The sequence below is a fragment of the Mauremys reevesii genome, linkage group 10 (assembly GCF_016161935.1).
Source record: "Mauremys reevesii isolate NIE-2019 linkage group 10, ASM1616193v1, whole genome shotgun sequence".
In the NCBI taxonomy this organism is placed as follows: Eukaryota; Metazoa; Chordata; order Testudines; family Geoemydidae; genus Mauremys; species Mauremys reevesii.
In genome coordinates, this window is record NC_052632.1 from 78689423 (window position 1) to 78715434 (window position 26012).

General features: G+C 46.8%; 2 protein-coding genes across 7 annotated transcripts; one reads left to right on the top strand and one right to left on the bottom strand.

The window, feature by feature from the left end:
* Positions 1–31: 31 nt before the first annotated feature.
* TOP3A (DNA topoisomerase III alpha) lies at positions 32–19798 on the bottom strand. Of its 6 annotated transcripts, none has more exons than XM_039491448.1 (20): positions 15968–16559; positions 13591–13650; positions 12805–12878; positions 12422–12497; positions 11392–11500; positions 10222–10365; positions 9513–9683; positions 9114–9214; positions 8868–8942; positions 8654–8736; positions 8304–8511; positions 7297–7482; positions 6555–6684; positions 5921–6034; positions 5674–5839; positions 5105–5248; positions 4630–4752; positions 3512–4242; positions 2529–2661; positions 2012–2141 (listed from the first exon to the last, which is right to left on the bottom strand). In XM_039491448.1, the coding sequence occupies exons 1-19, from the start codon at positions 16151–16153 to the stop codon at positions 2576–2578; spliced, it is 2967 nt and encodes a 988-aa protein (XP_039347382.1). In that variant the 5' UTR covers positions 16154–16559; the 3' UTR covers positions 2012–2141; positions 2529–2575. The 6 variants fall into 6 exon arrangements, with proteins under 6 accessions (XP_039347385.1, XP_039347384.1, XP_039347380.1 ...); XM_039491447.1 differs by having other exon boundaries at positions 2023–2141; positions 2539–2661; XM_039491449.1 differs by having other exon boundaries at positions 2024–2141; positions 2543–2661.
* On the top strand, positions 17308–24814 carry SMCR8 (SMCR8-C9orf72 complex subunit). Its single transcript, XM_039491452.1, has 2 exons — positions 17308–20391; positions 23757–24814. Exons 1-2 carry the CDS (start codon positions 18047–18049, stop codon positions 24208–24210), a joined length of 2799 nt encoding a protein of 932 aa, XP_039347386.1. The 5' UTR covers positions 17308–18046; the 3' UTR covers positions 24211–24814.
* The last annotated feature ends 1198 nt before the right edge of the window (positions 24815–26012 follow it).

Sequence of the window (26012 nt, forward strand, 5' to 3'; positions counted from 1 at the left end):
TGAGGGACAGAGAAGTAAAATGGAACATGTGTCGTGGTATTTCTGTTAACCTTACTTTGGATGTTGGCCTGATCCCAGGAGGATTACTGCAAAGCTGGCTGAAGGTGGGGAAGCTGCTGTAATGTAGTTTGAGGAAGGGTGCTTCCCCTGCCCTCATCCTTGAGCATTTGAAAATGGGACTGGCTAGAACTCCCTGGGTTTCAGTTGATGTGCTCACCCCAGGAAATGACCAGGGCTACCTATAACTGATCAAATCAGCTTCTCTGACTCAAGTCACCTCCCAGCAAGTATTTTTTATTCTTTCCCTCCTGTCTGCTGAACCTTTGGTCTCTTCTCTGTACTAACAAAGGGAGTCCTGTTCGTGTATTTCTAGAGCTTCATTTGCAATGTCTGCTAAGGAAAGGGAAGTCAAGGCTCTTCTGAACAGCTCTACTAGCCACCAGAGGTTGGTTGGGGGAGGAGGGGGGATTCTTTCAGAGGTACAGGCAAGCTGCATGTTGAATGCCAAAGGACTTCACCCTAGGCTTGTATGCCCTTTTCTGCTGTGACGTATAAAGGCAGCCTGAATTCTTCCTCTTTCCTGAGCAGTATCAAGTCAGCTCTTGTTTTGCAGGTGATGATGTACACACTAATAAACTTAACACCTCTGAACAGTTGGAAGGAAGGAAGAATAGTTTGACTCAGAATCCCCTTCCATTTGACTTTCAGCTGCTTGTAACTGTCATTTCATTAGTTCTTTAGACTATGGAAGACACAATCAAAGCAGCCAGCTGGGAACAAGTTCAGGCTTTTTTCCTTTTGCAGATCACTTCTAAATAAAGCTCCCTGGACTTACTGCCCAGCAAGTGGCCATGTTGTTCCTGTGAATAGCTGAGGGGGAGGGAGGACAGAATGGTGGAAACAGCTGCTTTTAGGAAAAGAGGTTTCAGCTGAGCCTACAGTCAACTTATTTAGGCAAGAGGCAGTAATGAGAGGGAGAGAGTGACACCATTCCTGGGCATAATTTAAAACACAGAGTGTAGGTAAAATAAAGAGTTCTCCTCTTTATTAAAAGGCACCCATCTGCCCAAAATAATTTGCATTAATTAGCAGCTTCATTAAGTTCCCTTGCTCAGTGTCCAAGGAGTAGCTAGGTTCTAAATTCAGTATCAGCTTAAGTGCAGGTTCTCTTGTTTGAGCACTTGCACTGAGCTCCCCTTCAGGGCAAGGGATTGAGGCTTTACTTTCTCTGCCGTTAATTCTCCTTTGAGGTGATGGCCAGGGCGATTAGGGAACCTTGGCTGACTAACCCTAACCTGGAAGGGTAACTTTAAAATATCAAACCCCACCCTGAAAAAGCCAGAAAAATTGATTCACAACCATTAACAGGTGGTTTCCTGGACAGCATCATCCCCAACTGCTCCCTGGTCTGCAAACAAACCACACCAACTTCTCCAGCAGCGTGTGTAAAAGGTTTCCTCTAATTCCTTTAATGCTACTCTTTTTGGCCCCCTACTATTTCCTAGACTGAAGGGCCTGGGGGAATGGAGGCTGGCTGAGATTTGGGATTTGCAGCTCTGAAAATCTTCTCCCACTTCCCAATAACCATCTGTATTTTTGTCCAGAGCTTTAGCTGAGAAGGGACCCAGTCTTTTGTGTTTCGAAACACACTGCCTGTGTTTATAAAAATATCCCACAGAATAATAAACCAAGGAATGGCAGCCTCCATAGTTGAGCCTCCTTTAGAAGATAGCCCAGTGTCTGAATAAGTCAGAATGAAACTTTCCAAGGCATAGTTGAGTGTGCTGGTCACCACCAAGAGAAGACTGGCTTTAGCCAGCATTTCCAGGAAGTAGTTTGCACACCAGCCCAGAGACATTCTGCTTTAAAAATCCACTGCATCTCTACAGCCAGCCACACCTGGAGCCCTTCAGGACTCTGGCTTTTCAGCATTTCCTACAAGAGCATCTCATCTACTGTCCTTCCTCAGTGGTCCTGAGGACATGTCTTCCTGGTGTGACCAAGCTGGTGGCAAATGCCACAGGTCCGTTGTCTCTTGGCAGTAGGTCCTTTCTCAGAAGAGAAATTACTTGGTCTTTTAGCTTTGCTTCCAGAGCCTCTTGAATGCCCTTCGCTCCTGAATTGGTTTGAAGAGAAGGCTCCTGCGGACAGAGAGAGAGACAGTTGGTTCTAAGCAGTTTAACACCATGTGAGCCACAGGGGAAGAGTGATGAGGGGACATGGCCAGGGAGTTTGGGTCCATTTATTAATCCCACTATTCAAAGCGTTTAAGAAACTAAAGATGCTTCTGTCTTGTTTGGATATAGATGTTCTTGTGCAGCATCTTGCAGCTCTGGGCTAGTCCACGACCTCAAAATGAGAAGCTACCCCAGTTGTTAAACTATACAAAGTCCAAATTGTAAACAGCAAAAATAGAGTGTCTACTTGACTTTAGTTAAGTTCACTCCCCCCCTCAATTTTCTAAAAATATCCTGATTTTTAAGGGTCACATAAAAAACTTGAGTCCCTTTAAAAAAACAACAACAAACCTTTCTGTACCTACTATAAGTGAAAGGAGCTGTACAAACGTCTTTTTTCAGCTCCTCCTCCTTTGTAATTTGCCAGCACTCCAGGAATAATCACTTTCACGATTTCCCTCCCATATGGTCAGTTTCTCTGTTGCTGAAGAGACCATTAGAAATCAAAGGGACCAGGAATGAAAGGATTCCAGAGAGGATTTAAAGTTTTTAAAAAACAGGCAATTGTGTCCCTTTAACATCTGATTGCACCAGTTGTCCCTCTGAGGAAGGTTTGATGCTGCCCTACCTGGCAGTTTTAGCTCTTCCCATTAAGAAGAAATACAAGAGGGAGGAGGATCCACTTTTAATGGAGCTTAAACAGAGGTAGCAGCTCAGTTGGTGGGTTGAAATGCAGCTCCAGTGCCAGCAGAGGGCGTATAAGCACCAAATTGGTGCCCACTCCCCTTTTCAATTTCTCAGCCACTCAGTAACAGCTTTTCTGAAAACAGGTATTTCCAGTTGGCAGGACGTTCCCTACCCAATTAAGTTTAGGTTAGGAAAAGTCAAGAGTTCTGTGCACTGAACTGTGCCTTTGAAATGAACACCCACTCAGCTATCTCAGCCAGCCAGGAGATGTCCCGTTACCTGAATAATTCGGCTCAGAACTAAATTGTATCAGGGCACCTGTGTACCTGTTACATACCCTGCTCCAGCTCAGTCAAAGGGACTTCTGAGTTTCCTTATTGTTACAAAGAGCCAGGTGAGATTTTTAGAATAAACTGACCGTTCTTTAAAGGACGCATCTAATGCATTTCAAACAAGTTACCTTACAGCAGCCCGAGTCCCTCTGCCAAGTTCTGTACCTCTACAGTCCTTTTCCTATTTTTATCTTAAGTGTTTTAAGATGGTGCCTGAGGAGTGCCCAGTATCTCCCTTCAGTTCAGCTTGAAAACACAGCCCCCTGCCAATGCATCCCACCCAAACCCCAACTCCGAGCACAAGCCCAGCCTCACCTGGGGCCACATTTTCATCCACCCACTGGAAGAAGCCGCACTGCTGCTCTCTCGGCTTCGGGCAGGTGTGGAACTGACGCCCTTTGTTGGGTCCCTCCTTCTGAACGGTGCGTGTGATGGCCGGCTGATCGCACTTACACATCGCACCACCGCCCCCTCCGCCCGAGTCGAAACCGTTGCTTCCATAGCGGCCCAGACCTCTTCCTCCTCCAAGGCTCCTGAAGCTTCCTGGAGGCCTTTCACCCAAGGAATCAGGGGGTGCAGAAAAGCTCCTGTGGGTTACGCTGTTTCCATCATCTGATTGCAGATCGGCCCAGAGGAAGAAGTTGCAGCTGCCAGCACTGCATTTATAGAACTGCCTGCCCTGGTTGGGCCCTTCTTTACGCACCGTGAGCAATGCTGCCTCCTCCCGACAGTTGCACACCACTGCATTGTTCTCAGCAGCAGCAGTGGCGGGAGCTGGGTGACTAGCAGCTCTGAGTGCCCTTGCTGCACCAGGGTTTGTGGTAGGCCTCACGTGGCCATTCTCATAGCTGGCCATGCGGTTAATGGACTGGTTGGCTTGTAGGTAGTTAGCGGGCGGGTTGACTGATTGTACCTGTCTGGATGGTCCTTGTAAATATTTCAGGTCCAAGATCTCTCTCAACATCTCGTCGCAACCTCCAATACATCCAACAAATTCCAGGGGCAGCAGGGGTGGGACGCTACCTCGCTTGAACTTAAATTTCAGCCTAAATGAAAAATTAAAATCCGTATCTCAGATCAGCGTTCTCCCCTCTTGGGACCTCCATGTCTTCGCTGGAACCTTGAGGCTCAACAGGCTTCTTCTATTCTACCTGCCCTCCTGGGCTTGTGCTGCACCCATCATTCATCCAGTCTAGGGCCAGTCCAGGACTGCACTTCTTTGGAAGCCAGTCAATGTTGCTTTTAAAGCGGCCATAGCCAGCTGAAGCATCCTCCTCAGACTGTCCCGGGACTGGATGTGCGGTCTCTGTAGCAATCCAAGCCCAGCTCAAAAACTGGACATGGCTTCCTACAGAGCAGTGCAGGCCACTGCAGCCAACCAGCATGTTCTCCAAGGCAGTTGTGTGTGTCTGTATGTAACTGATGATACTCACCTATGAACCGGATGGGGTTTACACACAGCACAGACACTGTCATCCTTGCTGACTTCCAGCACAGAGTCAGGAAACCACACAGCCGCTTTACAGGTAGGATAGCTCACGCAGCCGAGATAAAACCTGTGGAGGAGTAAAGGGCTAGTATGAGGAAGCAGAATAATCAAGAGAACTCAGCAGCCATTCCACCTGCAGCTACAAAGCGTATGGGACAGGGTTCAGCAGCCCACTGTTAAAGACAAGCATAATGAGGCTGTTTTATAAAAGTGATTCTGTGCTTCGAGAATCACAGCTCAACTAGGTTGCACAGTTCACATGCCGTCTGCTGAAAGAACTTTGGCCTTATGCCCAGGGGCCTGGTGGCATAACCACACACCTTGTCACTGTAGCTGGGAGAGTGCTCTATGCTGAGCTACAAGGGAGCCACACAACAACAACACGCTGAGCTGCCATCTGCTTAACAGAGATCACTGACCCGCCATTCTTCTTGCTCTTCAGGACCATGTCACTGTTGCACTGTGGACATTTCCGAATGGAAACGGGCATGGCTGGGTAGATCTCCTCTGGCTGCGCAAGTGCCGTTACTTCTCCGAAATACTGAGACAAGGCCTGATCCAACCTGGAAAGAAACACACACAGTCGCATTGGTTTCCTCTGCCATGAGCATTTACATTTGCTCTCATTTTCCATACGACGGAGGTGGTGGGTGAGTAGCTGCTCCCCCAGCTGGGCTCGAACGAACTTCACAAGTTCGTTTAGGAATGTCATGAGGAAAAAAATGCATCCATTTCAGTCGTGGTGTGGGTACAACTCCAGAGGTCAGCACAGACTGGCAACTTCAGACACCAGCTCTGAAGCTGCCCACGAGATGTAAACGAAGGGTTGTTACACAGCATCAGCACTCAGACTCCACGCCTCCTCTTGGAAATGCCTATGCACGTCACGGAATTAAGCTCTGACATGATCAGAGCCCCAGACATGAAGCTAAGTCCTCCACTTTCTGGGAGATTGCAGAGGCAAAGCGGGAGTTTTACTGATACTCACTTGTTGGCTTTGGCCACGGCTTCAGTGAAGACTTTCTGGTACTTCTCGATCTGCTGCCTCAGCACCACAAATTTGTCCTTCTTCCCCTCACAAATCAGCTTCAGATCAGCCTCCAGCTCAGCACGAAGGTCGGGTTTTGACATCTCATAGCCCATGGAATCGTAGCCTGAGGAACAATACCTTGCTTTAAGCGAAAGGAAGGGATAGCGAAGGGATCTGCACGCCTAATTACGATCATCGTCCTTACCTTCTACCAGCCCCATGCCCAGGTGCCCCGGAAGGAACCTCTGATCTGGAGTAAGCCCCACGTACATCCGTATCTTGATGGTCTCGATGTGCTCAGCGTGAGTGGCATCAGTCCCTGAAAGCGGTTGTACAGTCATTTAATAGCTGGCATGAAGAAACCATCAGGGCTCTACAAGCTGATATTTACTAATGCAGAGATGTGGGATGCTAAATACAGGCACAAAGGTATCACAATGGGCAAGTACAGGCCTATGCTGCCCTCATCCCCCACTGATTCCAATGCCAGTTGTAAGGGAGCCTCGGAGGCCACAACTGGGCCCTAAATAGACTGAGATGGGAAGTAAAGCTGCATCTCCAGAGAGCTAAACTGCAATCTGCAGAGTCCTATACAGACTCCAGACCTGGCCTGGAGATCCTCCCCCTTCCATTACTCCATAAGTTACTTTGGGAATGCAAGTGTCCACACAATTTCTTTTATCTTGTATCAGCTGTATTTAGAGAATTCTCCACCGGGTGGAAGAGGGAGACCATTACAGCTACAGATTTAACAGACGACCACGAAAGGGGGAGGTATACAAACTCCATTCTGCTAGACAGCATGAGGTCACACCGTTCGGCATGCTGCGGATACTGACCAATGCCATGTTTCTCCATGAGTGAAATGAGATCGGCTTCCGTGAGGAGCTGGGGTGGGCTGGTCTCCCCATCCACCATCTCCACTGTGGTGGGCTGAAAGCGAGACCCCTTCTCATACACTGGGAGAACCTGAAGGAGGGAGAAAAGTGCAGACTCCAATGAAACAACCTTCTGCAACATTTGTTTAAGATAATTTAAAAACCCAAAATTTAAAAACCCAAAGCAGGCGTGGGTCTAGGGGTACTGTTCTGCAGGAGACTCATGTCTGATTTCCAGGGGTTTAACAGGTTTTGAGCGTAGCATGCTCAATACTTGGGAAGAAAAAGTGGGCCCAGCATTGTTCAACAATGACCCCTTTTGGCAAGTTAAGGGACAGCACCAACAAGTTTGCAACAAAAAAAATAATCAATCAGGCCCTCATGCAGACCAGTGACATGGTCCCTTCCTCGGGAGGTAAAATGGGGGAGGGGAAAGGAAATTGAGCAATCAAAACTGCCAAAATGAGCTGCAGAAGTCTTCAGGTGAGAGATGAACTTCTAGGTAGAATAACAATTGAAACAAGGAAGTTCTCAGTGGAAGTCCTGCAGGTATATCTGACAGCAGAATTTGGCCCTTAAGTGTTTACATATCCACATATAGCCAAGGCAAGCTTAACTACTGGGTAACATTAAACCCAGTTGCATCTTGTAATGATCCCTCCCCAATTTACCATCTCACACACACTTTGATCAAGACGGTTACCTTGTCACTCCACTTCTCATAAGGATAGACATCCAGATAGTTTCTGGCCAGGATCATTAGCCCATGAGCAACAAATCGCTCATTAGCAATGTCAATCTCCACAGTAGTTTCTTGTCCCTTGGCATCCTGGGAGCAGCAAGCCAAAAAGTGACGCACAATGAATTCATATAGTCGCCGTTCATTCCCCTAAGACGGCACATGACGAGAAGAGGGTCAGGAGTCTTCTCCAGATAAAGGACACCACACTCATTCAAGTATAGGTTTCAGAACGCAAGTCCCTTGGGACCAGAAGTGAAGCCATCAAAAGGAATCCAGTAGAAGTGCAGATCAGAGCAAGAGATTGAGAGTCAAGAGACGTAGGTTCTAGTCCTTGTTAGGCAAGTCATTTAGCCTCTGTGCTTTAAAATACATCTAATAGGTACTTGTACACCTCTGTGAAGCACCAAGATCTTTGCATGAAAGGAACTTATGATAATTACTCCCCCCTCAGCCACGAAGCAGGACTTTAAAACATCACTTGCTTCAGTCTGTCAAGCGGTTTAGGTCCCTATGTTTAAAAAAAGTGTCTATAAGGAGAAGGCCCAGTATGCACTGAAAGCAGCATCTCCTTTGTATTGGGACTCACGAGGAAATGTAACTAAGGGCCGTGAACAGCTTTAGGATCAGCAAAGAGAACCTCCACTGAAAATCTGATGTGGACTTCAAAGGTCAAAACTTGGAAGTGGGTAAGAGGTGCATATTTCCAGCTTAGATTTTCTATAGCACCTAGTATTTTTCTGCCAGTTTTCTGTGCAGAAACATTTATTATCAGGGTAGTATATTTTAGAAAGGATCTTTCAGGAGAGAAACCCATTTTTGAAGATATGGAAAGTCTAATTCAATTTGCTAATAAATGCACAGCAAGCCCCTGTCTGCTATAATCACCATGTTACCCAGTCACTGGTAAGGTGCATTGTCAATAGCAGAAATCATGTTAGTGACTTAACTCTGCTCTGTGTTAGACTCACCTGCAGGTTGCATGTATATTTAGTGGGGTGAATGGGAGGGTGAGCCTGATCCGATTTGGTCCCATTCCGAGGGGTTGGCTCACCCCGGTCCAGAATCCCCTGTGCAAAGGCTCCCCAGTTGGGGTCTTGGGTCTGCTGTTGTACCAAAGAGGAGAGGTTTAGGTCTTTGGGGAAAATGTTGGTCTCAGTTCGGGGATAGCTTATGTACCTTAGAGACAAAAAGAAAAACAAACCACACTGGATGCTAACCAGTCACCGTTCCTCTTGTGGGCTCGTCCCATTTCTGATTAAAGGTCTGTTGTTTTGTAAAAGGTATTTAATTCCAGCACATCCAGGTCTGGAATTCTTACCCTTGAGTGTAGAGCTTTTCTGCTATTTTCATGGTTTCTTTGGCATTTATTTTCAGCTTGCGGGAAGCCAGCTTCTCAAGTTCCTGTGTCATAAAGAGACAAAGAAGAATGGGAATATTCACCACCCAAACCTGGACAGTCACTAAAACTCATATTCAGTGCTCCTTTTAAAAAAAAAAAAAAAATCTTTTTGGAATCATCATATCAAACATACCACAGTGTCTAGTGCCAGAGGCCTCCATTTGCTCTTCGGTTTGCTCCCAATCTCGACAACAGTTGCCATCGGATCCTAAGCACAGAGCACGCAGAAAGGAAAATCAAACTGAAGTGTCTAAATGGAGTGCTGTTTAAAGGTCCCCGTGAGGCATCAGTTGCTGTCTAATGCTTTTGCCAACCAGAAGGTAAAAGGCAGAAATGCTTGCTTAATGCTGGACCCGGTATGGCTGACAAGGTTTCCTACCTCCATACACATGTGGTACAGGACAAGGCATGCTGTGTGGTTAAAGAGTCGGTTCCTCTTCCAGTTGAAGTCCACCATGCCGTCCTCATGCTCATGGGTCACTGCATTGAAAAGGAGGTCACTACATCAGAGAGATGGTACAAAGCAAGACTGCACTGGCTAGATGGGAAGGAAAGGGGGCCACAGAAAGCTCGCATACTTTTGGGGAAATCTTCCCAACTGTGCTGAATGACCACGGCAAAGGAAGGGGAAAATCGTACATCTGTAGCAATGTTTGTGCATTACACAGAATCATGTCCCTCCTTCGTATTTTTCAGTAAAGCCCTGTTTCAATTCCTTTTCAAAAGCGCTGAACCCTGTCAGACACTGAGAGCACTGTACTAATGTCCCAGAACATACCTTTAATTTTATAGAAGGCCTCAGGAACAAAGGCCTGGATGGCTTTAAACCTTTCTACCACAAATCCCAGAGTTGGGAACTGACAGCTACCATAGCTGATCAACTGCTCGGCTAGAACGTCGGGGAAGAGCTTCTGGAGCCTCAGGGTCTGGAATCTGGTGAAGGCAGCACCTGGAAGAAAACGAAAAGGGATTTTAAAGTTGGGATAATCATTTTAAACAGTAATCACACTACCTGCAAGCTCGGTTTCTGTTACTCAACTAACATGAAATGCAGAGGCCAAGCAAGTGCCACAGAAATAGTTAAGAACCTAACAGCTCCTTCAAAGACCAACTATTTTATTGGAAACAACTGAGTGAAGGCATGATCTATTTGTCTCAGAACTAAATCTCCTGCCCCAGAAATCAATTTTTGCATTTCTGTCTCATGTCACAGGGATGTGCAAACAGATGATTTTGAACCACTATCACCTGCTGTACTTTGGAAGAATAAACAAGAGGTTGATGCCAGCTCTTTATCCTGGAACTAACAATAGCCTAAAGGAGTTTAGATACTTTAACCCCTCGACTTTGTTGAGCTATATATTGATAGCAAAGCAATGAACGCTCCCGAACATCTATTACCTGCCAGGGCAATTTTACAGAATCCCTTTAAGGAGAGATGTACAGAGCATCAAAAAACTTAGCTACTGCCCACCCTAGCTTCATACCTATCCTAAGGTCCAGCTCCTGTCTGACATCCACAGCATCGCTAACGTTCTGATCGGGTTGGACGAGGTTCTCGCAGGCTGCTCTTACGGCACGAGGAGTGATCTCGGAAAAGCGGGCTCGGAATACCTGGAGGCTTGGCTTCACTGTCAACCAGAAAGAGGGATCAAACATGATTTTCAACCCAATGGCAGAGACTGAATACTCAGTGATTTCCTTTAAAACTATTGGTAGTAGAACCAGAACCAGTTTAAGCTTTCAAAGTAACCCCATTAAGGTAGATGACATATATAGGCTGATCCGGAGTCCAAAAATGAAGTCCTTTTTAGCCCACTGAAGCTTTATAATGTCCATGTTAGTTTCACTGATTTCACTCTTGTAAATCTAGTTAAAAAACAAACACCCCCCCACACACACACATCTAGTAAGTGGGGGCCATTTTTATATCGTTGCAGTCAAAAGGATCCAGGTGTTGGTTTCCAATTACACCCTTCTGCTCTCCCAAGTGCAGGTTGCAGCTTCCAAAACTGGCCTAGAGTTATCATAACATAAATGGAAAAGTGCTGACAAGGCCTCTAGCAGTGGGAGAGAGGGGACAGAGGGAAAAAAACTCAGTTACTTTCGAGATCTGGGTCATCTTAATGTGACTACATTCACACTCCCCATCTCATCTCTTTACATTATCTGGGAAGTGAACTGGCCCAGTGACAATTAAGCAAGCCTAGATGGAATTTCACTGTATGGGTAGAAAGATGTGAACATAGAATTTTCTCAGCTGTATTGTAAACACTTCTGATACCCACCAGTACCAGAGAGCCAAGACGAGCTTTTACACCTTGACTGCAAGTTCTGTTCAACTTAAACTGTATATTTTGGCTATCACAGCAATAAATTTGTGGACAAAAAAACCCTCACTAAATGTTAACCCTGTTCATACCGGCTGTGCTGCCTCCACCCACCAAGACTCCATTGAAATCAATGGACTGGAAACGTAGCCCCGTTGCTGAAGACGTGTTACATTAACACATCCCTGGCACAGACAACACCACAGCCAGTGCATTCTTCTTGGATCTCCTGCAAACATTCAGCAGCAGCCTTTGGGGTTACCTTGCTGAACAAGGTATCTTTTTAGTCAGCATTTCAAAGGATGAAACAGTAAGACCTTCACCCACCAGCTTTGCAAACATGGATTATCTCAAAACCAATGTTCTCTCCTTCTCGATCGCAGTCGGTCCAGATCACCAGAGCTTGGCACTGCCGGGCTTCTCGTTCTAGGGTTTTCTGAGATGAGAGAATGGCACAGCATGAGACACTGCAAGTCACTTATGCCATCTAATTTAGTCCAGGAGTGAATCACCAACAGCAACGTCAACAGTCTAACTTGATCTTGAAATGGAACACGTATCCATAGCGACAAATTTATTCTAGTGAATTGTTCTGATTTTCCATTCTATTGCATGCAACATAGCCCATTATTTTAGCCTTACTGACTGCAGAGATGTATGTGCACGAGACCACCATGTGTGTGTGTTCTGTACTTTTTCTCTCTTGTGCATATATCTGAAATTAACTGCATTGGCTACTCTGCAAATTTTCAACTAAAATATATTTTTATTCATACAAAACACTCAGAGAGTAGGACCTCATTAATTTTCCTTAAGCTAATTAGGGGAGTGTTCAGGTATTGTACTAATTTCCTGGTTGTAACGGGCTGCTGGAGTAACACTGTATGAGAGCAGCTCAACATGACTATTTATGATAACAAGATTTGTATCTCACAAGGCTAGTCAGTGAGCTAACAGGTTTTGATGACTATATAAATACTCACTTATCTGCATCCATTTTATACAAAAATAGTCATTATCTAAATTTGGATCCTGTCCCTTATTATTTTTTATTAAACACAGGACTTTCCGATGTAATCTAGATGGAACTGGGACCATTAATACATTGATTCCAATGGAGGGGATTCTACTTTAAATAAATGAGTCCTTTGAGCCTGACTGCGTAGGCTAGGAAACTAAGTTCAAAGGCAGACAGCATGTATAGTCTGAAGAATGAGAGAGAAAATATTTATGTTGGCTACAGTCCCAGAGAGCTAAAGGTTATGGACAGAGGTCCAGTCCTCTCTCTGTCTGCACCAATATTTGTGGAACCTGTCACTAATATTTGAGTATCAAGTAGCCTTTTAAAAGCACATACCTTAATATCCACAAACTTTTCAGGGCAGTATTTCTCAATTTCAGCTTCAAAGAGTACAAGTGGGTGGCAGCTATGCCTGGGGAAGAGATGATAAACAGCAGGACTTAATGTACAAAAGAAATCAAAACGTTCACAAGTGATTACCTGGTGCTTTCTATCTTTTATTGGTGTACCGATGAAGTGCCAGAATGGTGGTTACAGCGGCAGTATTACCGTCCTTGTCTTAGATGAGGACACTGGTACACATACACATTAGCCACTTCATTAATTGTCATAAGTTACGTTTCACAGGCTGACCTAAAAGGCTCATTGCACTGCACATCTCAGCATCAAAAAAGATGAAAGCAGCATGTCACCAGCTCTCTCAGATCAGTGGTACTAACCATTTGCGAAATGGCATCTTAAAGTCATGATCCAGCAAATGTCCCGACACAGAGGTCATCGCCACAGTAACATTCTGCAGGAAATGGATTAAGACAATTAGTTTCTCACAGTTGCTTCTGTTTTGTTAAAGCCTGGTTATGGCGGTGTCCATGAGCTCCAGACACATGGCTCTCATTTGGATCGGACACATCAGTTTCTAGTCAATATCTGCCTTGTTTCTACTGACATAGTCATAGTTCTCCCTTCCAGCCACAGCTGAGCATTGTACACGTTATCGTATATAATCTGGGAATTCTGAATATATGAGTGATCAGATGGAAAATGCCTCCTTGACTTAATAATGCTTAGCATGTATGGAGAGCTTTTCGTCGGCGGATCTCACAATGCTATTTTACTGATGGGAAAACCAGGGCAAAGAGATGTAAAGTGACTTCAGGCCACACTGGAGGTCAGTGGCAGAGCCAGACGTAGAAGTCAGATCTCCCGACTCTTAGACCCGGCCCTTAACCACTGAACCATGCTGTACTGGTAGGAGATTAAGACAGCACAACACTAATAGTGGAAAGGACATTTCCCCTACGTGTTCAAATGAAAACTTGAGATCTCAGTTTCACAATAATTTGGTCATTCTTCATACACACATTCCTTGCGCAGATATCTCCATTACCGAATACATAATTCTGTACCATTGTAGTTAATGTTTTTGTCAGATGATCAATCAGCATGCTGTGTTTCCCTGAACCAGAATGGTTATACAGCGTTATGAAAAAAAGATGGAACCCTACCTGGCCAAACATATGATAGTCATATTCATAGATCTTGTTGAATTTGGAAAACCCTTCTCTCTAGACAAAAAATGGAAAAGGTGTTAAATTGCTCCCCCACAAAAAAACCCCACCCCAAATCAATGTACACAAACAACAGCTCTAGCAGAAACCATGTAAACACATGACAAATGAAAAACAGGCTGCTGGTGTTCAGGTGTCCAATCATTTTTCAGTGAATTAAATAAGATCTAGAGGAAAGACAGGCTGAATGGAAATGACACTGGCCATTTATAGAAACATTTGACACTTAAAGGTACTTTACAGCATCAGAGCACTGTACAGCACCCCTGAGAGACATGTAAGAATTATTACCCTCTTACAGATGGGGAAACAGGTGCAAGGAGAGATTGAAGAAGTCACTCAGTTAGCCAGTGGCACAGCTGAGATTTAACTCTTTGGATGAAGACTGAAAAATATTCCAAGTTCCCAGTGAACAACTGTCAGCTTACAAAAACGACACATAATTCAGCACACACTGTTCCAAAGGTATCCTCCACTTATCAAGGTTTGTAGAGGTTTCTAGAGCAGGCCCAAACATTTCACATTATCTTCTTTGGAAGGAGTCGTTATCTAGATTGATTCAGACCATCAATTCTCAAGTAATCAATATTTTTTTTTACTCCTACCACATCTTTCAACCTAGGATCTCCCTGCACTTTTATAAGCATTAAGCCTCCCAGCACCCTGCCATAAGGATATTAGACCTATTTTACATAAGGGTAGATTGAGGTACAGGGAGGTTACATGAATTGAACATTGTCACATAACAATGGCTTCCTTGACCACAGCATGCTGTTCCAGAAAGGACTGCTAAGCAGTGATGGGGTCCATCTAGGAAGGGGAAGAGCATATTTGGATAGACTGGCTAACCTAGTGAGGAGGGCTTTAAACTAAGTTCGACAGGGGCAGATGACAAAAGCCCACAGGTAAGTCAAAAATATGGAGACCTGGGAAAAGGGTCGGATCTGGCAGGAGCATGGGCTTTGTAGCAGGGATAAGGGAGAGATAAGAGAGAATATACAGGGTTAAATCAAATCAGTATTTTAGGGCTTGTGTACACTCACATTTTATAGAGCTCTAACTTGCTGGCTCAGGGGTGTGAAATATCACCCAAGTGCAGCAAGTCTGAGCGCTTTAAAGCGCTATTGTAAACAGGCTCCGAGTGCTGGGAGCGCATGGAGGTGGATTACCAGGAGCGCTGGGAGAGTGCGTGACCACACTCACACTTCAAAGCACTGCCACGGGAGGGTTCTTGTGACAGCAATTTGAAGTTTCCAGTGTAGCCATGCCCTTAGATATCTGTATGCTAATGTGAGAAGTATGGGGAAAAAGCAGGAAGAACTTGAAATGCTAGTTAATGAACACAACGATGACATAGTTGGCATCACAGAGGTGGGATAATATGCATGACTGGAATGTTGGTACAGAAGGGTATAGCTTGCTCAGGAAGGGGAAAAAGGGAGGTGTTGCCTTATATCAGTGGCAGAACAGAACATTGAGTTCTCTGCTCTAACCATTAAATCATATCCACTGTGTTAAAAATTTAAGCCACTGGAATTTGATGAGCAATAACAGCACTGCAAGAAGCAGCATTTTTTAACCTGCTAAACCAATTGTAATACATGGCAGGAGATGTCCATGGCTGTTTCAGGTTCTAATATTTCTCACATATACAACAGATTGCAAGTTACGAATGACAGCTGAAAATTCACCAAGGCAACACCTCACTGCAAACCGACAAGACACAGTCCATATTTCTGTGCATCTGGAAACAAAGACTGGGACTAAAGAACAGGATTCCAACATTGCTTCAGTCACAAGGGGAAATGAGTCTAATGCGGTCAACCTCATCTTGTCCAATAAGCATTTGTCCATCTCACCTAACCTGGCACAGTTTATCTTCTCTGGGAATCTGTTTGGGAAAGGCCAGAGACTGGAATAGCACAAGCTGTTGCATGTAAGGATTGAAGTGCAGTGGTAGAGCTCTGCAGAGTGGGCCACGGGGAGCTGCAGGTCGGGACTGGTTTAAATTGGCACTAGAATGAGGATGCAGCTTGCACATTTCCTGGCTCTAATGGGCGCTCAAGCAAACAATGCAAGCCTTGCATTTTAATGTGATCACAACAAAATAACATCAGCTTTAAACAGTCTCAGCAGTGGTATTTAGACTCTCTAGGGCAGACCCGCTACACTATATCTATTTTAAGACAAAATGAATTAACCCAGAAACAACTGAATGATTGGCAAGTACCCCTAACAAGTTGTTTATGTAGCTGGGGAAACAAAGCCAACTAGAAAATGACCCAAAAAGAAACCGTTGCTTTTACTCTCTTACCCGCCTCATTCTGCTATTGGAGAGAATATCTGCAATTCCTCTGGCAGCATCATTTTTCTCTGCCACACAGAGGACCTTCTGAATCTTTCGGAATGTCATATCCTCTGCAGCCTGGGAGAAGAGACTCCAGGACTGAGACAACAACCTGACCCCACAGCGGGCAAAAAGCCTGGCCTGAAAGTTCATTCTGAGAGCTGAGGGCAGCTCCCAACTTGCCAAGACATGTTGCTGTTTCCTCAGGCTGCTGCCACTTTCAGACACCCAACAGGTATCAGTAAAAGTCTTGGCTTAAGGATTCTACCTCCAGGAGGCAATCTCACACGGTGAGCAACCACTCTAAAGTACCCCCGGCATGATTTTTAATGGGGCAGTAATTAGAGACCCACAAGCTTCCCCACTGATGTCTGCTGGCAGCTCACTGTAAATTCCACCTCACGCGGAAGCAGATGCTAGCTCAGGATGTATATCTGAGCTATAAGAGATTTCCAGTCCCCTCCCCAATAACAATGCAGTGTTTAGCCCATCACCCATGTCCTTTCCCGACTAGACTCAACCTCCTGAACCCTCCCCCTCTCAGCCCAATGGCAAGGGCTCCTCCCTCCTCCCTCAGCCCAATTACAAGCCCCCCCCCTCCAGCCCAATAGCAGGGGTCCCCCTCCTCTCTGTCCCCCTCAGCCCAACGACAAGCCCCCCCCGCCCCAATGGCAAGGGCTCTCCCCCCCTCTCAGCCCAACAGCAAGGGCTCCCCCTTCCTCCCTCTCCCCCCTCAGCCCAACGACAAGCCCCCCGCCTCCCCCAGCCCAATGGCAAGGGCTCTCCCCCCCTCTCAGCCCAACAGCAAGGGCTTCCCCTTCCTCCCTCTCCCCTCAGCCCAATTACAAGCCCCCTCGCTACTCCAGCCCAATGGCAGGGGTCCCCCCTCCTCTCTCTCCCCCCTCAGCCCAACGACAAGCCCCCCCGTCCCCCCAGCCCAATGGCAGGGAGCCCCCTCTCCCCTCAGCCTAACGCCAGGGGCTCCGCTCCCCGCTGCGCTGAGGGCTCCTAGAACCAGGGCGCCACGATTCCCTCCAATACTTCCCCTTCCCTCCTCCCAGCAGAATTCCACGCCGCCGCGGCGCACACTGTCGTGACGAGATAGGGAAAGGGCGCCGTTTACCTATTTTACGCCTTGCCGTAAAGTGACACCGCCGCCTGCTGCGGGCGACAACTACAACTCCCAAGAGGCCCCGCGGCTTCATTTCTATTTTTAAAACGGTGATTCGCTTCTGCTCCTGCCCGCGAGGCGCCGCCGAGCCTTTCAAATCACGTCTGGAGGGTTACACTGACAACGGTAAACAGAACAACCCCTGCGGGCACGGAAACCATTTCCGGGTCAGAGGTCACAGCCTGAACGGGTCATGTGATCGGCAGATGGCTGCCGGCCGCGGGCTCTGTGAGGGAAGTGACGGTTCCTGGTTCGAGCGCCAGCCGGGGAGAAGCGGGCCGGGGCGGCTCGGCTGGGCTGGCGTTAGCGCCTGGCGTGGAGGAGGCCCCGGGCCGGGGGAGCAGCCCGCCCTCCGTGCTCGCCAGGCCCGCCCGAGCTGGCGGGGGAGAGCCGGCCCCTGCCCGTGTTCGGCGTCGGGGGGAGAACCGGCCCTGTGCGGGAGGCGACCAGCGTGAGCGAGGAGCTGGCGGGGGGGCCCGCCCCCGGCATCCCGGAGCGGGGGGGCCCGGGCCTTTGGGCTCGTGACTGTGAACCTGGGGTGGGGGGAGAGCCCCAAGGACTGCGGGACTTAGGGGTACCTGGAGACGCGTAACGCTGATCCCTAGGGGTGCTGAGTGCGTGGCTGGGGCTGAGACAGCTGATCCCGGGGACTGAGAACCAAGGGATATGGGGAACTAACTTGCCAGGCACCTTGGATGAGGAGGGCTGACTCCCATCCCACAGAGACCTTAGCCCTGGACAGGGGTTGGGAAAGGAGGCAGTTCCTTTAGTGTGAGAAGCATTTCTTCCCCTGATGGGTTCTGGTTGATATTTCCATTTTTTTGGGGTTGGGGGAAGGGTTCCTTTTTCCATGTCCTTTCACTCCACCTATAAATATGATCAGCGCCCCTGATGTGGTGGCTTTTACCAAAGAGGAAGAGTTTGAAGAGGAGGCATACAATGAACCATCCCTGCCGGAGGAGTACTCTGTGCCACTGTTCCCCTTTGCTAACCATGGTGCCAACCCCTGGTCCAAGTTTTCAGGCTCCAAGTTCACCAAGGACTTCATTCTCATCTCCGAGTTCTCAGAGCAAGTGGGCCCGCAGCCTTTGTTGACCATCCCGGATGATGCCAAAGTTTCTGGCACTTTTGATCTGAACTATTTTTCCCTCCGGATCATGTCTGTGGATTATCAAGCCTCCTTTGTGGGGCACCCTCCTGGATGCTCCTACCCAAAGCTAAACTTTGTGGAGGATTCCAAAGTGGTGTTGGGAGATTCCAAGGAAGGGGCTTTTGCTTATGTGCACCATTTAACTCTTTATGACCTTGAAGCTAGAGGCTTTGTGAGGCCTTTCTGCATGGCGTACATTTCCACTGACGAGCACAAAATCATGCAGCAGTTTCAGGAACTCTCTACAGAGTTCTCCAAAGCATCAGAGTGCTTAAAGACTGGTAACAGGAAAGCTTTTGCCAATGAACTTGAAAAGAAACTGAAAGACCTTGATTACACCAGGACAGTGCTGCACAACGAAACAGAGATACAGAAGAAAGCAAATGACAAAGGATTTTACACAACCCAGGCCATTGAGAAAGCTAATGAACTGGCTAGTGTTGAAAAGTCCATTATTGAGCATCAAGACCTGTTAAAGCAAATCAGGTCATATCCTTATAGAAAACTGAAGGATTCTGATTTCCATCCATATGAGCCAGAGTGTGCACTGGATCAAGCCAACGCAAGCGTTGATCAAGACTCTACTACCTCTAACCCTGATGATCCTGGTGAAACGCATCTTTATGCACGGATGCCATCTTACACCCCTAAACTCATCAAAGCAAAATCTGCCAAATGTTTTGACAAGAAGCTGAAAACCTTGGAGGAACTCTGTGATGTTTATTTTTTCACCCAAACTCTTGATCAGTTAAATCAAATAGAGAAAACATTTAGAGGTGATGTGTGCTACCTTTTGACAAATCAGATCTGTAAAGCACTTTTAAAACAGCAAAGTATAACTAACTTCCTTTTTGAAGATAAGTCTGTTTTAGATGAAAAACCAGCTGAAAAACAGTACAGTGGTTGCCAGGGATCTAATCAAGACACTGTCAACACCAAGTGTTTGAAAGAATCTCCAATTCCTAAAGTGTTAATCAGCTTGGAATCTTACAAATCTAGTGTGGAGTCTGTACCTATCAAGATGGAGCAGGAGATTGAAGATTCCCAAGAACCAGAAGTGACTGAACCTATTGCTTTTGACCAGGAGAATTTGGAATACCTTGATGCAGACATTAAAGGGAGTATTAGTAGTGGTGAAAGCATTGAGGTTTTGGGAACAGAAAAGCCTACTGCTGTTCTGACAGAATCTGAGAGCCAGGCAAGTTTGCCTATCCACCCAAGTCCACAGGTGGTCAGGAGCAAGGCAGTCAGCCGAAGGACCATCAGTGAGGACAGCATTGAAGTCCTCAGCTTGTGTCCTTCAGAATCTTTGATCCCTGAAGATTTTAAAGCAAGCTACCCAAGTGCCATTAATGAAGAATCTTATGCAGATGATGAAGGTCGAGGTATTCACATCAGCCCAAGTTTAAATCCATCTAATGTTGAAGAGATGGAAGGCAATTCTGAACAGGAGAAATTATTGCCAGTTGATTCTGCCTGTTGTATTGGGAAAGAGTCTCCACACTTTTTAGAACCTCTAGCTGACCTAACACACAAACATTGTGATGATGATGGTGTGGTCAGCATTCCACCACAGCCATATAGACAGGTGGATCAGGGATTTCATGTGAACTTCACAGACTGCTCTTCACATGATGATGTCTCAGGAGGACTGCTTTCATATGAACTTGATCCGCGTTACTTAAGCAGTAGAGAGGCCAGTAGAATTAGTCTGGATGAATACTCAGACTCCACAAGCTATGTGAGCAGTGCAGCATCCACATGTTCTGAGACTCCTTCTCCTGCTCATCCTCTCAGTCACATTAATGAAAGACACAAAAAAAAGGCTGGCCAGAATGCCTTGAAGTTCATTAGGCAATATCCCTTTGCTCATCCTGCAATATATTCTCTGCTCAGTGGAAGGACGCTAATAGTGCTGGGGGAAGATGAAGCAATGGTAAAGAAACTTGTGACTGCTCTCTCCATCTTTGTTCCTAATTGTGGGGTGTATGCCAAGCCTGTGAAACACTGGGTCACTTCCCCTTTGAATGTCATGGATTTTCAGAAGTGGAAGCTGATTGGACTGCAGAGGTAAACTAACAGAGATCTTTCTCCTTCAAATAGTAGATTCATGGGCTTATTAATGTTAAGAGGTCCAAGCGAATGGTTCCTTTTTTGAGACTTCTTATGTTAAAAAAGGAAGTATTGAAGGGGAATTGATAGTGGAAGCAGCCCTCCCCCCACCCCTGTAGTCACTTTCATTGGGTGGGGCTTGTTGCTACACATTTCTGCTTGTTAGGTGTACATGTGTGTCTGGATAAGGCAGTGGTCCCCAAACTTTTTATGTCACACCCCACCCAGGGGCCGGGAGCAGTGCCGTGGTTGGGGGCCAAGAGCTGAAGCTGGGCCTCTGCTGGGGGTAGGGCTGGAGCTGGTTGGCGCTACCTCCCTGCAGGAGCTGGCCTGAACCTGCTGCACCCCCCCCCCAGAATGTTCCTCTGTGCCCCCCTTTGGTGGCACGCTCCGCAGTTTGGGGACCACTGGTGTAAAGGGTGGTATCTCCTCCAGTTTCCCAGAAATCCTTTAAAGCGTTAAACTTCCAATGCATTCTGTTGGGTGTTAGCCATCAGATTCCTGTTAAAGTAGTGGGAAATCATACAGCTGAAATACCAAAGACCCCCATCCAGCAAAGCACTCAAGCAAGAGTATTGGTCCAGTGCTTTGCTGGAGCAGGGCCATAATACTTTAAGGTGTCTCTTTGAATTCCTTCTTGTGCTCCCACCAGAGGGGTCGGAACCTCTTGGGTAGAAGGCTGCTTTTCTTTTAGCTAAAGTTTGTTTTAAACCGTCTTTCTTGTCACATGAGCCTTTAGTTTTCCATTAGGTTTCTATTAAGAAATGTGCTTTCGATTAAATGAAAGGCTAGAACATCTGACCACCAGCAGTTGTTTGAGTTAGAGGGAAAGTGGCCTGCTTGTATCCGTGTATTAGCAACCCCGCCATTCAGGTGACGGGGAGAGATGCAAAAGCCCTGTTCTGAGCCCTGCGGTGATGTCTCAATACAGTGGAATGTGTTTAGAGTGAAACTGCACTGTCAAATGGCCCAAATTGCTCCATGTGCTGCAAGGTTCAAACTTCAGTTTGGCTTATTGGGAAACTTCTGCTTTAGGTGAAGATATTTGGTGGAAAAGCAGCACTGGAAGAGGGTTTCCCTGGGGCTGTAAGATATTTCTAAAATCTAATTATTCAGTTCTTAAAATGTACAGTATTACTTTGTTTGCTGCTATATAAAACCAGCCATACAACAGTGCCTTTGCATGTTGCATTTCCTACCTTTATAGAATTAAGCTGTGTTCTTGAATGGTACATTTATTCAAACATCCCTGTAAGTCAAAATGACAGTTCTTTAACTGTGCTACCAGTTCCGGCATTGGTATCTGGGTGGAAAGTAGAGTTTGGAGGGATGGCTAGTACCCCCCGTTACAGAGCAGCAACTCTTTCCTCTGGTTTGAGGGTGGGGTGCGCCTCTCCTGACAAGGCGACCATAACCCCGTAGAATTGGGAGCACTGGGCAGAGTTGTCTTAGAGTTATGATTATCTTGGTTAAATTACACACACTTGTTAGGTGACTGCATGTTGTGAATGTCCTTTGACTTCACATCTCAGCGAGAAATGCCCAGACTCTGTAGTGGAACTGTCTTGTCTAAGGATTGTTTACAGACAGTTTCTCTACAAGTAGAGTTTCACCAACATCAAAGCAACTACCGGTATCTAGCAAAAATAATTCTGGGGGACATAGTCAGCTGTTGGAAAGGGGACCTCTAAAGGCTGTTCCTTCACTTCCAGTAGAGAACAGTAGTAGTAATTGCATCTGTTCACCAGTGATTTCTTCTTAGTTCTTGCATGCCCCTGGATAGTAGTGACTTGACTTCTTATCCCCCACTCAGCAGGAAGCAGTAATCCCCTAGGGGTATAGTATTTAACTTCCAGGTGGTGATTGTGCATTGCCAGTGAGCACACTGGCTCACCGCTGTAGTTGAACTGGTGCTTTGCTGAGAACTGACAGTCCATTGAAGCAGTTGAGGCGTTTCGCTTAAGTTACTCCTGGGGGGATTCTGTGGAACAGTGCTCCTGGATAACACCCCACACCCCTGCAGAATTCCTGTGTATCCCTGCCAAAAACTGAAGGGAAGCCGCCCGGGGCGGGGGGATGACCACAGGTGCAGGTTTTGGGGGGGTTGCCCCCCCCAACAGGCGAGGCATGAGGGGGCACACAGGTTATATGCCACTGCCTCCCCTCACTCATTTCTGCAAGTGCAGAGCTGCCAGCTGAAGGAAGGAGGCTGCATCTCTGCTCTGCTGACTCTGCAGCTGAATGCCGCCTCCTGGGTCCTAGTGCCACTTTTGCTACCCTTTTCTGTGCTGGGAGCCTTCCTGTTTTTTGTGCAGCAGTGAGTGCCCAAGGTGGGGGAGTTGAGGAGGTGGGGGAAAGAGGCAGTGTGGGATGGGGGGGTGGAATAGGATGGGGCAGAGGAATGTGGGAGGGAGGAGAAGGGAATGGAGAAGAAAAGGGAATAGAAAAATTGTGGGTGGGAAGCGGTATCCCTCGGCTCCCCCATTAAGCAGGTCCATCGAACCCTCACCCTGACAAGCCCTACCACCCTACATCTGGACCCCTCCAGTGAGCCCCCCCCCAGCATCTGGACCCCCACACCTATGCCTTCACCGAGCCCCCTCTCCCCACACCCTGACAGCACCCCGCTCTGCTGAGCCCCAACCACTTTCACCTGCATCCCCTGCAGAGTCCCATTGCCCCTGCACCTGGAACCCCCCAATGAGCTCCCATGCATCCAGATCTCCCACTGAGCCGCCCGCATCCACACTGCCCCACACAGAAACCTCACACTAAGCCCCTCCACACTTGGATCCTGCTGGGCTGAGCCTGCCCACCCACAACAGGTATGCTTGGCACAGAGGGGCAGGGCCTCAAGATGTTTCTGGGGTAGGCCCAGCCCCTGCACTGTGTCAGGCTCAGAGGTGCAAGCTCACTGCCAAGCCCCTGTACCAGGAGAGGTGGGGGCTTCAGGGTGATCTCTCACCTCAATGCAGCCAGTGGCCTCTGCTCCCCATACCATGCTGGGGCCACAATTATTTATTGACAAAATTTGCAGAATTTTAAAATATTGTGCGTATCATTTTTAATTTTTTGGCGCAGAATTCCCTCAGGGGTATTTCAGTGTAAGCCAAGGTTCACTGTAGACACCTTTAGAGGCTCCTCTACATTCGATCTCTGGTACCAAATCCAAGTGACAAGTTTCCTCTTAAAGATGATCACACTGTAATTTATGAAACCTTTCAATCTAGTTTCTACAAACGTCGTGTCTTTGTATCGTCTGTCAGTGTTTCACAGCTTCCCGTGTGTTCCTTAGCATGCTGTATCTCTCTTCTCTTTCGCAGAGTGGTTTCCCCTGCTGGTGTTAATATGCTGCACTCCTTGGGTCGATACAGCCGGTACATCAGCATTCTGGATGCAGACAGTAAGACTCTGCGCTGCCCCCTTTATAAAGGAACCCTGGTGCCCAGGCTTGCTGATCACCGCACTCAGATCAAACGAGGAAGCACCTATTATATGCACGTCCAAAATATTCTAACTCAGCTGTGTTCTAAGGCCTTCCTGTACGCCTTCTGCCATCACTTGCACCTTCCCATCAACGAGACAGAAACAGAGGAATCCATTGTGTCTCGCAGGATGAACTTTCTGAAACTTCATCTGGGACTTGTGAATGAAGATGTCAAAGTCGTACAGTACCTAGCAGAGCTGCTGAAATTGCAGTACATTCAGGAACCTGTCAGCGGTATTAACCCTATGCTCAGATTTGACTACGTTCCCAGCTTTTTGTACAAAATTTAGCATCACCTGGGCTGCCGTTCTGTGGACTCTGATTTTGATGAAGATCATCTGTACTTGACTAGGCTATTTACAAATATCTGATGTATCGGGAAGAATGCAAAGCAGTCAACATATTTGCAAGCAAGAGTCTGCTGTGTAGAAAACAGTGTCTGAAGGAACCTGATTTCTGTGCGACTCCCAGCAGCTGAGAACTGGATGTGTTGGACCCCAGCAAAGAAAGGAGATCTAAAAATATTGGCCACTCAGTCCTTAACTGCTAAAGGGACACTGTCAACTTTTAAAAACCTTACCAAGAACCGCATTCCTTTCATGTTCACGGCGCAGGGAGGGCGGGAGAAGTCGGCTATTCTTATGGGGTGACATCTGTCAAGTAGCGTCCAGTCCCCTCAGTGCATGACAACTTGTATATTCAAGTTAAAACTTTGCATTTTCCTGGCTAGTGCATAGACAGGAGTAAAGTATGACCCCATGTGGGTTTTGACTGTTTTATATATACAGCAAAATACACTTGCCCAAGTGTGGGGGTGATACTGAGATATATATTAAAGCTTCCAACCATGATGGAGGCTAAAAATTACCTGCCCACATTAAATAGTTCACAGTGCCCCTTTGCATTGTCTGTGCTCGTTAATGGTTCATGGAATTGATTGTTGCTGAGCCTATGAGCTAGAGATCAAAGCATGTATTCTTCTGTTCACTTCTCAGCTTTGCTGGAAGACGAAAAGGTGTAAGGAGTCCTTCTGTATCTTAGACTGCATGGAGGCTCCCCCTGCAGCATGAATGTAGAGCACTGTGCCTTGTTAGTTTGCAGCAGACTCTTTTCTTGATGACCTGGGGATGGGGAAGGCAACCTACAAGTCTTTAAAGCTTGCTAGGACTTTGCAGCACTGCTGTGGTGTAACCTTGAAGGAAATATGCTAGTTGAATAGCAAAAAGGGCCTCTGTTGGTTGCTTTCTGAGTGTAGAGAACGAATAGCACAACTCTGCTGAAGCTGCACGCAGAGGGGGGGATGGGAACAAGGAGCCTCTTAGGGCAGGCACTCAGGACAGATCTGGAATGAATGTACTGGATTAAATGTTTTATTCTTTGTAGTTTTGGGGCCGGGGGCTAGATTTGCATTGGATCAGAAAATGAATGTAGGCTCAGCGGCAGTGAGTGCTGCTTCTGGCTCTGGCTCACCACTCCAAGTTAGTTATTTATTTTTTAATGCCATGCCTTTGCAACTTCTCTACTACCTCTCCCATAGCATCCCCTGGGTACTTCTGGATGCTGCATGCAGTACTGCATTTCACTGAGCCTATTCGTTGGATATTGAGGACTTTCAAAGCTCCTCTCACATTGCAAACTGTGCCAGAACCTTCATAATGTCTTTATGGTGATTGCTGAAGGATTCATGCTCTGCTTTTGTCATGCACCTCCTCCTTCCAGGAGAATCTCCGAGGAGGTTACATCTCATCCATTGCCACCCCTTGGCTAGAGATTACTGCAGTACATCTGATGCCAGCCCCCAAAGTTCTTTTACGTGAGAAAAAAGTCTTGGTGGAAAAGATCACCTTGGTTTTATTTCTTTTTAGCACTGTTCTTGTCTGATTCGGGGGGAACATGGGTTTTACTAGAGTAGCTGAACTGTGTGTGTGTATATATATATATTTTTAAACATCTGTCTAATGTGATTATGTGAGACAGTGCTGAAATTGAATGTAAATTTCTAATGTACCAGAGGAAGCTTCAGTGCAGAGCGTTGGGTTTGTTAGTGTTTTAGATTCCGTTGAAACTTGATGCGATAGCTGCGCTCTTATGT

What these genes read in the sequence shown, in the direction of transcription:
- SMCR8 (XM_039491452.1), top strand. Translation starts at nt 18,047, where the DNA reads ATGATCAGCGCCCCTGATGTGGTGGCTTTTACCAAAGAGGAAGAGTTT. An exon ending in AAGCTGATTGGACTGCAGAG is followed by an intron (nt 20,392 to 23,756) that starts GTAAACTAACAG and finishes TCTCTTTCGCAG; the next exon opens with AGTGGTTTCCCCTGCTGGTG.
- TOP3A (XM_039491446.1), bottom strand. Translation starts at nt 16,153, where the DNA reads ATGAACTTTCAGGCCAGGCTTTTTGCCCGCTGTGGGGTCAGGTTGTTG. An exon ending in AATCCATGTTTGCAAAGCTG is followed by an intron (nt 10,366 to 11,391) that starts GTGGGTGAAGGT and finishes TCTGGTTGACAG; the next exon opens with TGAAGCCAAGCCTCCAGGTA. An exon ending in ATGAGAAGTGGAGTGACAAG is followed by an intron (nt 6,685 to 7,296) that starts GTAACCGTCTTG and finishes TCCCTCCTTCAG; the next exon opens with GTTCTCCCAGTGTATGAGAA.